At 34.5% G+C, this 14,231-nt stretch overlaps 2 protein-coding genes across 2 annotated transcripts; one reads left to right on the forward strand and one right to left on the reverse strand.

Annotated features, from left to right (window-relative positions):
• The first annotated feature begins 1,423 nt into the window (after nucleotides 1-1,423).
• On the forward strand, nucleotides 1,424-2,910 carry LOC108731906 (putative nuclease HARBI1). The gene is given in 6 exon segments (XM_018462462.1): nucleotides 1,424-1,610; nucleotides 1,613-1,659; nucleotides 1,747-1,943; nucleotides 2,043-2,190; nucleotides 2,263-2,404; nucleotides 2,501-2,910. Coding segments are annotated over 6 exon segments (1,131 nt in total).
• A 694-nt stretch (nucleotides 2,911-3,604) lies between these two features.
• On the reverse strand, nucleotides 3,605-4,204 carry LOC108731907 (formin-J-like; the record flags this gene model as incomplete). The annotated part of the gene is made up of 2 exons (XM_018462464.1): nucleotides 3,605-4,009; nucleotides 4,103-4,204. Coding segments are annotated over 2 exons (507 nt in total), but the record flags the coding sequence as incomplete, so codon positions are not given.
• Nucleotides 4,205-14,231: the final 10,027 nt, after the last annotated feature.

Genomic DNA, 14,231 nt, shown 5'->3' on the forward strand with positions numbered 1-14,231 from the left:
TTTTTTTTTGGAAAACGGTTCATGTTATTGAGTTGCGGTTTGCGGCACAACGTGGCACAAACGTAGCACAACACAGCACAATAAAAAAAATCCAAAATTCGAAAAGTGCGGGGCCAACTTCACACACGTCCCAGCCAAGCGATCTCTCGAGACTTAACCTCCAAAGGTTTAAGTATCCCTACTTTATCCTTGTCGTTCTCACGTTCTCAATGTTTGATTCCGATCGGAATCGACATTTCGCCAGCTCGCGAAGTACCAGAAACTTTCCGACTGTTTCGGAAAGAATCCGTCTGTCCATGATAACCCATCTAGTAATATCTAGTGATAAACGGAATAATTCCGATCGAAATCCATTCCGACTTTTTCCATGATAGGTACCCTGAGGGAAATTTCCCAATGACCAATCAAAGCCTGTTATCATATCAAAATCCTGTGAACCTGATTCCTCAATTTCCAATTTGACACATCCTACCATGGAACCACCTCCTAAAAAACGACTATATAAACTACGACATCGCGAGATACGAAGAACAGACGGACAGAAAAAAAATATATTTCACTTAGCTCGTGAAAGCTATTAGAATCAGTACTCAGATTCGGTCATCATTACCCACGCAGACCAGGGGAACCGAAGCACTGACCAACAAGTATCCAAACAACCCGTCTGCCCGGACAACTAAACAGTAAGTCGCTCCTTACAAATTACATACTCCAGTTCCTAACATAAATTATCCCTTAGTGACCAATCAAAACGCCACCGTCCCCATCGAGGTTGGCTAAAAAGTCGGGCTTTCCTCGAAGCGCGCAGACTCCTAGATCTAGCGTACCAGGAATTCTGTAACTGATCAAACAAAATCTACCGACGACGCAGGACAACCCACATCATTACCTACACAACAGCCAGCACAGTTACTTCACCCACCTTCGTCATCACCGGCTCCCCCGGTCTCTCCAGAACAACCGGCCCATCATGCACTAAAGGCGATACCTTCCCCTCCTTTTCCGCGATCCGCGTGGTCAGACGCTTTGACGGAGTGCTTACTTCCCGACATTCCAACACACACTCCTGACTTCCCTCTCCACTCCGCTCCAGCGTCACCTCGTCCACCATCTCCCGCTGATTCCACATCAAGCGTGGAAATTCTGGAAGAATTTCTACCTTCTCCCTCCCAGCGCAACCGATTTCCTATCTATCCTGGGACGCTATTCTTGAAATGAGGACCCTAGATATCGCATACGATATCGCATGCGTTAACAAAAATAGTATTCTTGAATGGGTGACATGTATCGTATGCGAGAAAATATCGAATGACTGATATCGAGTGGGTATAGCCCATGCGATATGCAAGTCGCATACGACAAATATAGTAATAAGTGCGACTCTCTTGACAAATTGGGGTTAATGTGAAGTTTTAATTTAGCAATGGATATGGCATATCGAAATGCTGTTTTTTTACATATCAATGAACAATTAGAAAATGTTTATCATTATAATGATAGACCACGTTTTCACATAAGGGATGATCCATTTCAATTATCTGAAAGGCAATTTATAAATATTTTTCGATTGAAAAAAGAAACAACAATCAGGTTTATTGATATTGTAGAAAATTATATTTAGAACCATTACGACCTACTGCTTTGGACGCAACTTTACAAGTAAGTATAGACAATACATACAGGATATAAATTAAAGTAAGTATAGACAACACATACAGAATATAAATTATTAAGACTTTTTTCTAGGTTTTAGCAGCATTACGCTTTTTTGCATCAGGAAGCTATCAGAATTGCATAGGACATAATATTCATACAGCAATTAGTCAACCTTCTGTTAGCAGATGTATTCGCAATGTAACTAATATTCTTAATTTACCAGAAATATTTAATAATTGGGTTCGTTTTCCTCACAATATTCAGGAACTGCAACAACTACGTAACAAGTAAGAAAGGATATAATCTACATTAAGAATTATACATAATTGTGCAGATAAAATTACATCATATTATATATTTATATGTACATGTATATATACACATAGATTTTGGATAAATCATCGCTTTCCTGGAGCCATCGGTTGTATAGATTGCACTCATGTAGCAATTGTTTCACCTCCGAAAAATGACGAAAATTATCCTGAACATATTTATATTAATAGAAAAGGATACCATTCTATAAACGTACAATTGGTAAAGAATATAGTGCATTAACAATTCAATTAGGCATTTATACAAATAATGTAATTAAAGCTTTATTTGCAGATATGTGATTCTGATCTTAGAATAATGAATGTGAATGCCCGATATCCAGGAAGCACTCACGATTCATATATCTGGAATAATAGTAATGTTCTTCCTATAATGCAAGAGATTTATAATCGTGGACACAATTTCTTTTTACTAGGTAATACCTGATTGGTTCATGATACCTCAAGGCTGAACTTAAGACAGTCTTAAATTTAAGATCTGACTATGAATACCGGCCTATATTGCTTTACAGGTGACTCCGGTTATGCTCTTAGACCTTGGATGATGACTCCAGTAATGGATAATGAACTTAATATTGCAACGAGAAGATATAATAATCAGCAAAAGAGCATTAGATCATTTATTGAACGTTGCAATGGTCTCTTAAAAATGAGATTTCGTTGTTTATTAAAACATAGAGTTTTACATTACCGGCCAGATGTTTGCTCAAAAATTATTAATGCTTGTGTAGTGCTGCATAATATGTGCATTCATGACAATGTGCCTATACCTACACTTGAAATAGAAGATGAAGTATTGGACTTCGGTATGAATGTTATGGATGGTGTAAATGAATTGGAAATAGATAGAGCAGGTAGAAATCACGAACTGACAGTTGGCCGAAGAATCCGCAACAATCTAATAAGACAGTATTTCTCATGACAATATAGCTTTTAAGACTCACTTTTATTTAACATTTTGTATTTAAATATATATGTAAATACATATTTTTATTAAAAGTATAAATACAACTTTAGTAACCAATAATATAATAACATACATTAGTAATGAACTTAATTCCTTTCTTTCCTTATTTGGTAATGTATTTTAAAATAATTAATATAAATAAAATAAATTTTATTTATGTTCTTCATATAAATGATATTTTAAAAAAAAACAAAAAAAGCAATGTACTAGCAAAGCTAAAACAAGAAGGGTCGAACATAAAATTAATAATTTCTTGTCTTTAACAGAAAATACATGTTAATTTAACATATATTAGTTCAAACGTAATAATTAATAATGTAATAATTAGTAACGTAATAATTAGTAATTAGTATTATTTATAACGTAATTCAAACGTAATAATTTATTATTTAAAAAAAAATGCGTGAAATTATATTTAATTATTAAACTAAATGAAATAAAATTAAATTTTAATCAACGTAAAATTTGACTCACAGGAACTTTGGTTATAAATACTCTAGTATTATTTCACAGCTTATCAGTCTTCAATGTTTTTAAACAGTTGCTCCAACAATGTGCATATTTTTTCTTTAGCAATAACATCTCTTTTTTTTATATCTAATTCCATCTTATAAAGTTTTAATTTTTTTTCATAATATGATTGTCTTATCTCGTAATCTTTCTGTGAAATTGTAGTCAATTTTTCAGTCTGTTCTATTGATTTATCATATCTTTGTGCAGTAGTTCTTTTAATACCTTTTTTTATTGACACCGAATTTAAAGTTGGTGTTATAGAAATGTGTGATGTATTGATAGTTGCAGTAGTTGGCGTTTCTACTTCAATTGTTTTCATGTTTGTTGAAGATTGTTTAATGTTATTAGTACAATTGTCATTGTTTAAACTTATTTCTGATGCGTCATTTTTTTCAGGTATGCTGCTATAATTATTTTGAGGAAACAATGAATTTTGTGGTATAGGTTCTTGTGTTATCTCTTGATTAGTGCATATTATGGAAAATCTTTCTCCATCTCCATCATTATTTACGTTACATACATTTGAATTATCTAACCACTCCTGCAAAAAAAGTCAATATACAGACCACTGTCCTAATATTAATTTTTTTACGTGTTTTAGAAATTATTATACAATATGACAAAGATTGCTTACAAATTGCACGTTAGATTCCTGCACTGTTTCATGTCCTTCTACGACTGTTGAACCTATAAGTGCTAGGACATTTTGATCAATTTCTGTTAAAACCTGATTTGATGCAGGCCCTCCACCAGTTTGTTTTGCATGCTTCTTAATCAAAGTATTTTTGGCTTTAGTGGAACTTCTTATGTCTTGCCAAGTCTATAATACAAATAAAATAGACCCAAATTATCAAAAGTATATAAATTCTTGTGTTCAAAGAATTTCAGTTGTCTATCAATATACATATAATACATATATACATATAATACATACTTTTCGCCACTGTTTCCAACTTTTTACTGCACCAGGTATTTTATGTAATTCATCTGTTGCTTTTTCCCATAATTTCTGAGCATGTTTAAAAGTAAATGTTGCAGAAAACTTGCCACTTTGCAGTTCTGGATGTTTTTGCACAAATTCTGTAATTTAACAATCAAATATTATAGGACATTTGTATTAAAAAATTAATAAATAATTATTACTTGTCTATAGCTATTGTTTATTCTATTATTATCTTTAAACATAAAAACGCATTTGCTTTTAAATTAGTAATACATATATATATATATCTTTAAATACATTTGCTTTTAAATTGATAATACATATATCTTTAATTACAAATTGTAGTTTTAAAGTAAAAAAAGTTCGTTTGTAAATTCAAAAGAAAATCTGTTAAGCTTAAAATGAATTTTGCATATCTAGAGTTTAAGAAAGAATAAGCAAATTGAAAGCAAATTACTTACCAAGCAGTAAATTTTTCTGTTCTTCATTAATATATGCACAGCGTTTTTGCACTACATTTAATACTGATGCCATTTTGATTCGCAGTTTTCACTATTAATATTTTGTAAACTAATGATATGTATTATTTTGATACATAGAGCAGATCATAACCTTTAAAAGTAAATACAGCTGACCTGTTACATTCTCTTATAACTCTGTTCCTATTGGCTTTTATATTTTTTTGACATGTGGCAACGTTGCACAATTATCATATACGAAAATTATCACTAACAACATATCGCATGGCAGCGGAGAATACGATTTCGAAGTCGCATACGATACCGACCGTGCGATATTTTCCGTATACGATACTTATCGCTTGGTTTCAAGAATAAACCCCCTGGTGACACCTTCGACTCGGTGATTAACAGTTTCGATCGCACCACCGATCCTCTCCCGCAGGGCACCTACACCATCGGCCCTGACTATTTCGATCTCGAGGAAATCCGAGCTGCTATAGCCGGACAATTTCTTAGAACTTACATTCCAGTCTTCATTCCCAGTTCCCCCTTTCCTTATCTAATCCCGATCGACCTTTTCCATGACCTCTTCCCTTCTTCCACTGTCATAATTAGAGAAATTTAATAAAACAACATGTATCGCCTCACTGCTCATATACAAATACAGACTCACGCTCGCCCTATGTCAACATTCTCTAGCGGCAAAAATGTTCTTATTCTTTTATAACCAGCCAGCAATTTTTGTGATTATTAATTGTAACATGTAGATAATCGGATTTTTTTTTCTCTTTGTAACACGTATTTAACCAACTTTATTAATTGTAACATGTAGATAAAATTAATTTTTACATTAACCCGTAGAAATAATTTATTATTTCTAAGCGCGTACAATTAAACTGTAATTTAGCAATATGTTTAGCAATAAATTAGAACATTGTTAAGATGTTAACTCTCCTTTCATTTCATCAAAAACCAAAAACGACCTCGTACTCCATCGCCTTTCAGAGATCGCACGTGGTCCAGTCCCGAGTTATAAGGATTAGATTCCTTGACTCGAAATTAGGACTGACGTACGCACTGCTCGTAGGAAACAGGTGTTATAGCGTCCCTTCGGGATGTTGACCCATATTCCGTAGCGATAAGAAGTGCGTCCGACTCTCAGGTATTCACCTCTGCGCGTATACCTGTGAGATAAAGTCTGCACGTCTTTCCATACCTTCTCCATCTCCATCCTTGTCTCTCCCATCCGATATCTAATTTCTAGGGGCTTGGACGTAACATATGCATATTAGGGGACCGCGCCGATGCCCTTGACCTTGACATATATTGTCAAGGTCATGACAATAATTTTAATTCTAACAGGTATTAGATGGTGGTCATCCTTCGTTAAAATGTTACAATATTAACAAAAAAAGTTTGAAAAATGGTGTTCCTTTTCTACTATATGAAACAGAAATTTTCTGCTTTAAAATATATTTTACGACCCACGCGAAGTAACTTTTACCTCATCTCCCTCCTGCTTAGGGGCGCACGACTTCCACGCGAAACGAGTTCCACCCCATCTCACTAAGTTGCTTCGCGTGGGAAGTCGGACGCCCCTTGGCAGGGGGGTAGGCGGGGTAGAAGTCGCTTCACGTGGAAGTCGTACACCCTTGAAGCAAGGGGGAGATAGGGTGGAAGTTCCTTTACGTGGAAACAATAATCTTTATTTTAGACCACATACAAAAAACACAGTCAATTAGTACCTAAATAGCCTAAATGGTCGAAGCTAGATCTTTAATATTTAAAATAATTTAATCTTGAATCATCAAATATATACTGTATATGTACTTGCATATATACCGTATTTGTAGTCTTTTTCAAACTGCGCGCCGAATTTTTTCTGGACTATAATTTGAATTAAACCGTAGTAATCTCGCGAATTAAATTAATTTCTAATTTTCGATGCTCAATTAGGCATCATATTCTAAAGATGTTAATATGTTGGAAAAAACTGTAATTAAATTTATTGCAGAAAATGTTACCTCGGCCGGGAGTCGAACCCGGATCTCTTGTATTCCGAGTGTCCTAAGCCATTAGACTACCGAAGCCTCAGTAATATTCTTCGGTTTGAAAAAGATTATAAATATATGGTATATACACTGCCGGTCGAAAATCTTTGGACACCATGCATACTTATTGTATACGGATAAAAATGTTTAAGACAAACATGAATATTCGATCAAAACCAAAGAAAATATTCAATATTTATTTATAAAGTATAAGAAACAAAACAAAACATTATCATTTGACTCTTACGAACCCTTGGAAAAAAATAAAACCTTTGTAATCTTCTAAAAATAAGCATTTAATTAACAACAATGATTTCAATTTCCATTCCGCTTGGCACTGTATCTTTGTCCGTGTGTTTGCAAATATTTCCGCTATGTTTCTTTTGTGTCATCGTAACGTGAAAACAATTGTAGAAAGTTGAGAGGCAAGGATTTGATAACAAGGTATGTGCTCTAGTTAATACAAGTTTTTATTTTTTATTGAATTGAAAAAAAAATGTTTGTGTGAATTATAAGAGATGGCTCCGCGATGGCATTGCAAACAAATGTGGACCGAGAGACGAGGACCGTAATCGATGCATACTACAACATTGATGGTCTTTCTATTCGTAACATTGCCTCAAAAATGAAGATCCCCAAGTCCACTGTTGCATATACCATCAAGCATTTTCGTGAAATTAGAACCAACAAAGATCGATCACGGATCGACTACGAAAGCTGAAGAAGTCCATCGTGCTGCTCTCCAAACGAGATAAGCGGCGAACTACTTCTATAATTCAAGCAGATTTCAACTTAGGCCACAACAAGCAGATATTTGTAGCAACTATCAAAAGGAGACTTAGATTAGCTGGTCTCTTTGGTAGAGTTTCTATACGGAAACCATTTCTTCGTCCAGTAAATAAAAAGAAAAGATTGTAATGGGCGCAGAAACACAAGAATTGGACTATAGAAGATTTTAAAAAATGTGTTGTGAACGGATGAGTCCAAATTTGATATACGAAAACCATTTCTTCGTCCAGTAAATAAAAAGAAAAGATTGTAATGGGCGCAGAAACACAAGAATTGGACTATAGAAGATTTTAAAAAATGTGTTGTGAACGGATGAGTCCAAATTTGAGACATTTGGCAAAAGAAGAATATACGTACGACGCTCGGCGAACGAAAAAATGATGCCCAACTTCATTACACCAACTGTCAAACATGGTAGAGGATCCGTAATGATTTAAGAGGCATTTTCCTACTCTGGAGTGAGTGCTCTGTATAAAATCAATGGAAATCTCGATCAGAAAGGATACCACAAAATCCTTGTTCATCAAGCAATTCCTGTAGGAAATAAACTGATCGGCCGGGGATTCATTATGCAGCAAGATAATGATCCGAAGCACAATTTAAAGTTTTGCAAGAATTTCTTGATGAAGAAAAAAGAAAAGAATATACTAAAATTAATGGAATGGCCACCACAATCGCCTGATCTAAACCCAATCGAATTTCTATAGGAAGAACTTGACCGTAAAGTGAGGAACCAGTGTCCAACCTCTCAAGAAAGCCTCTGGAATATATTAGAAGTCTCTTGGAAGCAATTAGAGCCAATTATTTTGCAAATTCTAATCAACAGGATGTCCAGAGTAGTTAAAAATGTGTTAAGGATTAAAGGTGGTTTTTTTGATGAAAAGAAGGTTTGACTTTTTCTAATCGTAATCTCAAATGATAATGTTTTGTTTTGTTTCTTATACTGTATAAATAAATATAATAATAATATTTTCTTTGGTTTTGATCGAATATTCATGTTTATCTTAAACGTTTTTATCCTTATACCGTAAGTATGCATGGTGTCCAAAGATTTTTGACCGGCAGTGTATGCAAGTACATATTTAATATATTTAGTGATTCAAGATTAAATTATTTTAAGCATTAAAGATCTAGCTTCGACCATTTAAGCTATTTAGGTACTAGTTGATTTTGCGTGGAAAGTCGTAAAATATATTTTAAAACAGGAAATTTCTGTTTCATATAGTAGAAAAGAGATACTATTTTTCAAACTTTAAGTCTAAATATCTCAGAAACTATAAGAGACCGCCATGTAGTTGTTAAGACAAAGTTACTCAGAATCATGATCTTGGCAACATATGTCAAGGTCAATGAAGCCATATCCCTTAATAAGCATAATTAATAATCTTTCTCTAGCCTATATATCTTTACCGAGATGGTGTTGATTTGTAATATATGGACAAATATTTTAAAATAAAACATAAGAGTATAATACAATTGCTGTTTCATAATGTCCATATGTTTTTAATATTCATTCGATAAAATTTATGTAGGTATTCGAATTTCCATGAGCGTTGGTAAAATTACTCATTAATATTCTAATTAACATTTTGTTGTAACTATTTACCTGTTCACGTAAGTCTTCATCGAGATTATAATTGGACAATTTGTGAAGAATTGCTACTGTCTCATTTATCTGAAATGGTTTTCATACAATATCAAAGTTTGTAATAAAATTGAAAATTTTACACCCAATAAGGTTGCGTTGTTTTAAAGAAAACTTCGATATGTGTAATTTCATTGTTGCAAAATTGTAGCTTGTGCTTATTATTGTAGATATATAATTAGTAATATTTTTTCAATTCTATTATACCTTGTATAATAATAAACAGTTTGACATATGTAATTTGATGCGAGAAATAAGGCGCTCTGCAGAATGAAATAATAAGTATCTATTAAAGTGACGAAAATATGTATAAATGTCCATGTCATATTTACATATTTGAGCACATAGCATATATCTCTACAGAATTTGAGAGCGTCTGTAAAGTACCATAGCATTAGTAGTAACATTTATATGTTGAATATTTTATTTAATTTGCGTGATATAAGGCGCAGTTGTAGGTGGACATGCCTGTAATTAAATCAAATTTGTCATAATTAATGAAATTATCATAGAGGTGCAGATACTTTACAATAGAACTCGTCGAGAACTGTTCAGAACTCTTACCAGAACTACTGGATATCTTAAAAAAATTTCCGACGTGGGAGATTTTCAGTCGGAATAGAAAATTTTCAATGTCAGAAAACTTCTTTGAGAGTTTCAATAGCTCTGATTAGAATTTTGAACAGTCCTTGACGAGTTCTGTCGAAAAGTATTAGATCACAAAACGGTTGGATGATTACATAAAGAGATACGTGCTTTTGCAAGCGATTTTTCAAATTTCATTTTAAGTTATACATATTTTTTCTATTTACCTCTATTAAGCCAACAGGACCAAATGAGCAGAATCAATCCGGACCAATTGAATTTTTTAGTACTTATTTTGTACTAATTTGTACCACCAATAAAAATTTTGTACTCTGTGCTGTTTTGAAAAAAGAACGTGGCGCTGCTAGCTTAATATTAAGCCAGCAGGACCACATAAAAAAAAAAGAAAAAAGAAGAAACAAAGGTACAAATGAAAAGAACTGAATTTGTACTAATTTGTATCAGCAAGAAAAAGTTAATATATTGATCCATTCCCCGAAAAACAACCCCCGATTAAACTTAACTCCATTACGGTCAAAAGTAAAATACTTTTCGCCATGAACAGAATCAGTCGATATTCCTACAATCGAGGGGATATAATTTGTACCACCAAAGTATAAAGTTTCAGATTTTGTACCCCCCCGTTCCTTCGAAAACTACCCCCAACGTCTATTAGGCTCAAGAGTAAAGTACCCTTCGCGATGAGCAGAATCAGTCGATATCCCTACAATCGAGGGGTTATAATTTGTACCCTAAAGTTTGTGATTTTGTGAGTGTGCAATAAAATATATTATAACAGCAGGGAATAATATTAATCAGAGTAGTAGTAATATCAATAATAATAGTGACAATAATAATAATGACAATAGTAATGACAGATATTTATTTTTCTTTGGCGTAAATTAATAATACTGGTGTTATTATTGCATTTTCTTTAATATTTCTTTCTCTCTTGTCTAGATCATTGTATTCTATCCATTTTCCTTTCCTTGAACATATGGCTGCATAATGTCCCATTGTAACACTTCTTGTTATGGGATTTTTATAGGAAACTACTCCAATTAGTTTGTATGTGTCCTTGTTATACGGATTGATACATGTTTCGCTAATATCAGTCAACTTTACTTAATTGATTGTTGTTTTTATTGTAAAAATGTCGAATATAATAATATCGCCTGGGAACAGAAAGAAAGGAGATATGTTTTTGTATATTTTTGCACTAACATCGGAGCCTAAAGTTGTGTAACAAGTAAAAAATAGAGATTATTTTTTTGGTGACTTATACTACTGTAATTACTTTGTTCATTTATATGTCAAATAAGTGAATTATTAAATTTGAAGCTCTTGCCTGTTTCTGATAGCGTTGTTTTCTCTTGTCCAGAACAATTTTCTGTGCAACAAGGACGTTCTCCTTGTAAGTGTACGCTTTGTGTGACAATATCATTGAAATTTGTACCATCCGAAATTTTTGTCTCTTCGATTTGGATGACTGGTAATTTTTTATATCGTGGCAGACAGCCAACGTTGCATTGAGATGTCTCTTTAAAACTAGGAGTGTCTTTGAATAGTATTCCTGCTAAATATCCTATATTCGTCTCACAATTGATATATTTACATCCACCGACATCGGATATCGGAAATATTTCTGACAAAATTTGTGCACAGTTTGTAAATATGCTGATTAATGCCGTCTTTCACCGTGTGGGTAATTAATTTAAAAAACAAATTCTTTTCTGCTACTTCATTTATATATTGCATGATATGATGTAAGTCGTGTCCTGCTGCAAGTAATATTTGGAAAATGCTGTCAAATGCGCAAGTATTAGCGACAGTGTAAGTATCATTTTGTATTTTTAATGATTTTAATGACACACTGTTACCATTTTTTAAAATTGGAATTTTTGCAGCCTTTTTGCATGTAAGCGCATCTGTTATTTTGTGCGGATTTTTTCCTAGATATAAAGCATTGCTTTTATTTGATTTTATCTGTCCACGCCAATTTTCTACTTCACGGCTTGCTAAAATATCTTTTATGTTCGATACATTATCTTTGCACGTTACACAGATGCGAAGTTGACCATGACACTCTTCAGCATCTTCAAACGGTATTGAACACTCAAATAATGCGTGTACGTATTTACTACATAATTTACATGCATGTGCACCTGACGGTTTGTCATTATTCTTGCATGCAGGACACGAATTATTTGAATCTAAAGCTAAATTAGAATTATATTTTAAATCGGAATTATATTCTTTTACAGATGTTAACGATAGATCCTCTAAATCTGCAGATACAGTTACATTGTTAGTTACAGCGTTACTTTGAGCATCAACAATTTGTAACACACCGTGTAAATAATTTACATGCTTTTGAACAAAAGAATCAATGCGCAGTAATGGACAGTTTTTTAATAATAGTGATTTTAATTTATTAAACTCACTTTCGACTGATGCACTGGAAGCAGATATGCGACCATAGCTGAATTGATCTGTATAATAAATGTTTGTCCATAGCGGTAATAATTTAATATCAATCATTAAGCGTTCGACTATCTTCGGAAAATAATGCGGATTAACTCTATTGCCTGCATCTAAAACAATTGAGGTCTTAACTTCATGTAAAATCTCTTTGCCCCATGTACTCCAAGAATTTTTAAACGGATTATTAATACAGTTATCTGTTTCATAATTTATATCCTCAAGCTTAGATATAGCGCTACCATCGATGTTATTTTCGAGATTCTCATAATCGGTATTACTCACTGTCATTAAATTTACTAATTTTACGCGTTTTAGATCACATTGCGTTGGACAACCATTTCGTAAATTTCCATCTGTTTCGGATAATGCTATTGTAAAAATGAATCTTATTATCTTTTTAGCACTTACTACGTTTCTGAAAAGTATTAGTTGACCAATTGCACCCAGGTAAAAAATCTTTACTCTCTTATTTAAAAGTTGACAAGTTTTAGCATTTTTTTATGAAATGTGTGACATCAATTCTAATGTATTATAGCATTTGGGTAAATTAGAGTTTCTAAATGCATCCGCATAATCACTTATATTAAGATAACCTGTGAAAGCACGAGTAATCGCGATAAGAAGCGCTCTGGACGAATCGCATACTACTTCCTTAGGTACCGATGCACCAGAACGTAACCATTCTGCCAGCCAAAAATGAATCGAATTGACATTATGACTTTCAGTTATTATCTGACAAACTGAAAACTGTCCACTTTTACAGTTAATAACGCAAACATATAAAAACATATGACTAGAAATTGATCCATCAGCCTTACATAATTTCTTTACAATACTACCGGTCGCGTCAACAAATGCACGAATCATTTTCTATGGAATATCTTTTGTATATGTTTAATTGATGGTTAGTCCAATAATGTACAAAAATTGGATCTAATCCAATGTTATGAATTACATTATTTAAAGATGTTGATTTTAAAATGACTAACGCTGCAAGAGCATCCATATGAATATAATTTGCCTTTACAGCTTCTGTTTTAGCTGCATGCAGAACGGCCGAGGTGTACAAATGAGGAGTGTCACGTCCGGATTCGCGTTCGTTGTCGGTGCGAGAGACGCGACTGGGTCGGTGGAGCGCGAGCGCGGAGCGGGGCGCGCGGGGTGAAGCCTTGACTTCGGATTTCGGCTGTTATTGCCGCGGGCAGATTGCTGTCACCAGTGCCTTCTAAATTCGGCACAATATTTATCTGGTATAAGACGATTATTTAAGGCTACCGTGGCCTCCTTGTACCTCCGGTGTCTAATTACTTAGAGAGTTTAGAGGAACCTCAGATCTTTTGAGAAGTGCCCAGCGTACGTGGAGATTACTTAGATCTCTGCTCAAGGCGTATCATCATATGGTTCTCTCTATCTACGCTCTCTTGGTTGGAGGTGCAGGAGGGGAAGCGAATGAGAAGACGATAAGTATTCGGAAATCAGTTTAATTTTTATAGCACACGGTATATCGCTGATAACGCGCGGTTTCGCGGAGGTCACCAACGTGGGCCGCGTGGGGACCCTACTGGGAGCCACGTCTGTCGGCGGGGGCGGCGGTCGTCGCGGCGGGCTCGGCGGTCGTCGCGGCGGTGAAGAGGCCACCCCTCCGGCGGGAGACTCTCCTGGGCTCCCCCAGTGACGCTCGGGGTTGAAGGTCCCCTCCCTTAGCAGGGCCTTTTGGAGGTTTCGCAGGTGTACCCTCCACCCTCCCCTCTTTCCGCGTGGTCTTTTCGCTTTTGGCATCTGCGAAAATGGTTAGTGTGCGGGGG

This window comes from Mycetomoellerius zeteki, unplaced genomic scaffold (assembly GCF_001594055.1).
Source record: "Mycetomoellerius zeteki isolate Tzet28-1 unplaced genomic scaffold, Tzet1.0 scaffold144, whole genome shotgun sequence".
Classification (NCBI taxonomy): domain Eukaryota; kingdom Metazoa; phylum Arthropoda; class Insecta; order Hymenoptera; family Formicidae; genus Mycetomoellerius; species Mycetomoellerius zeteki.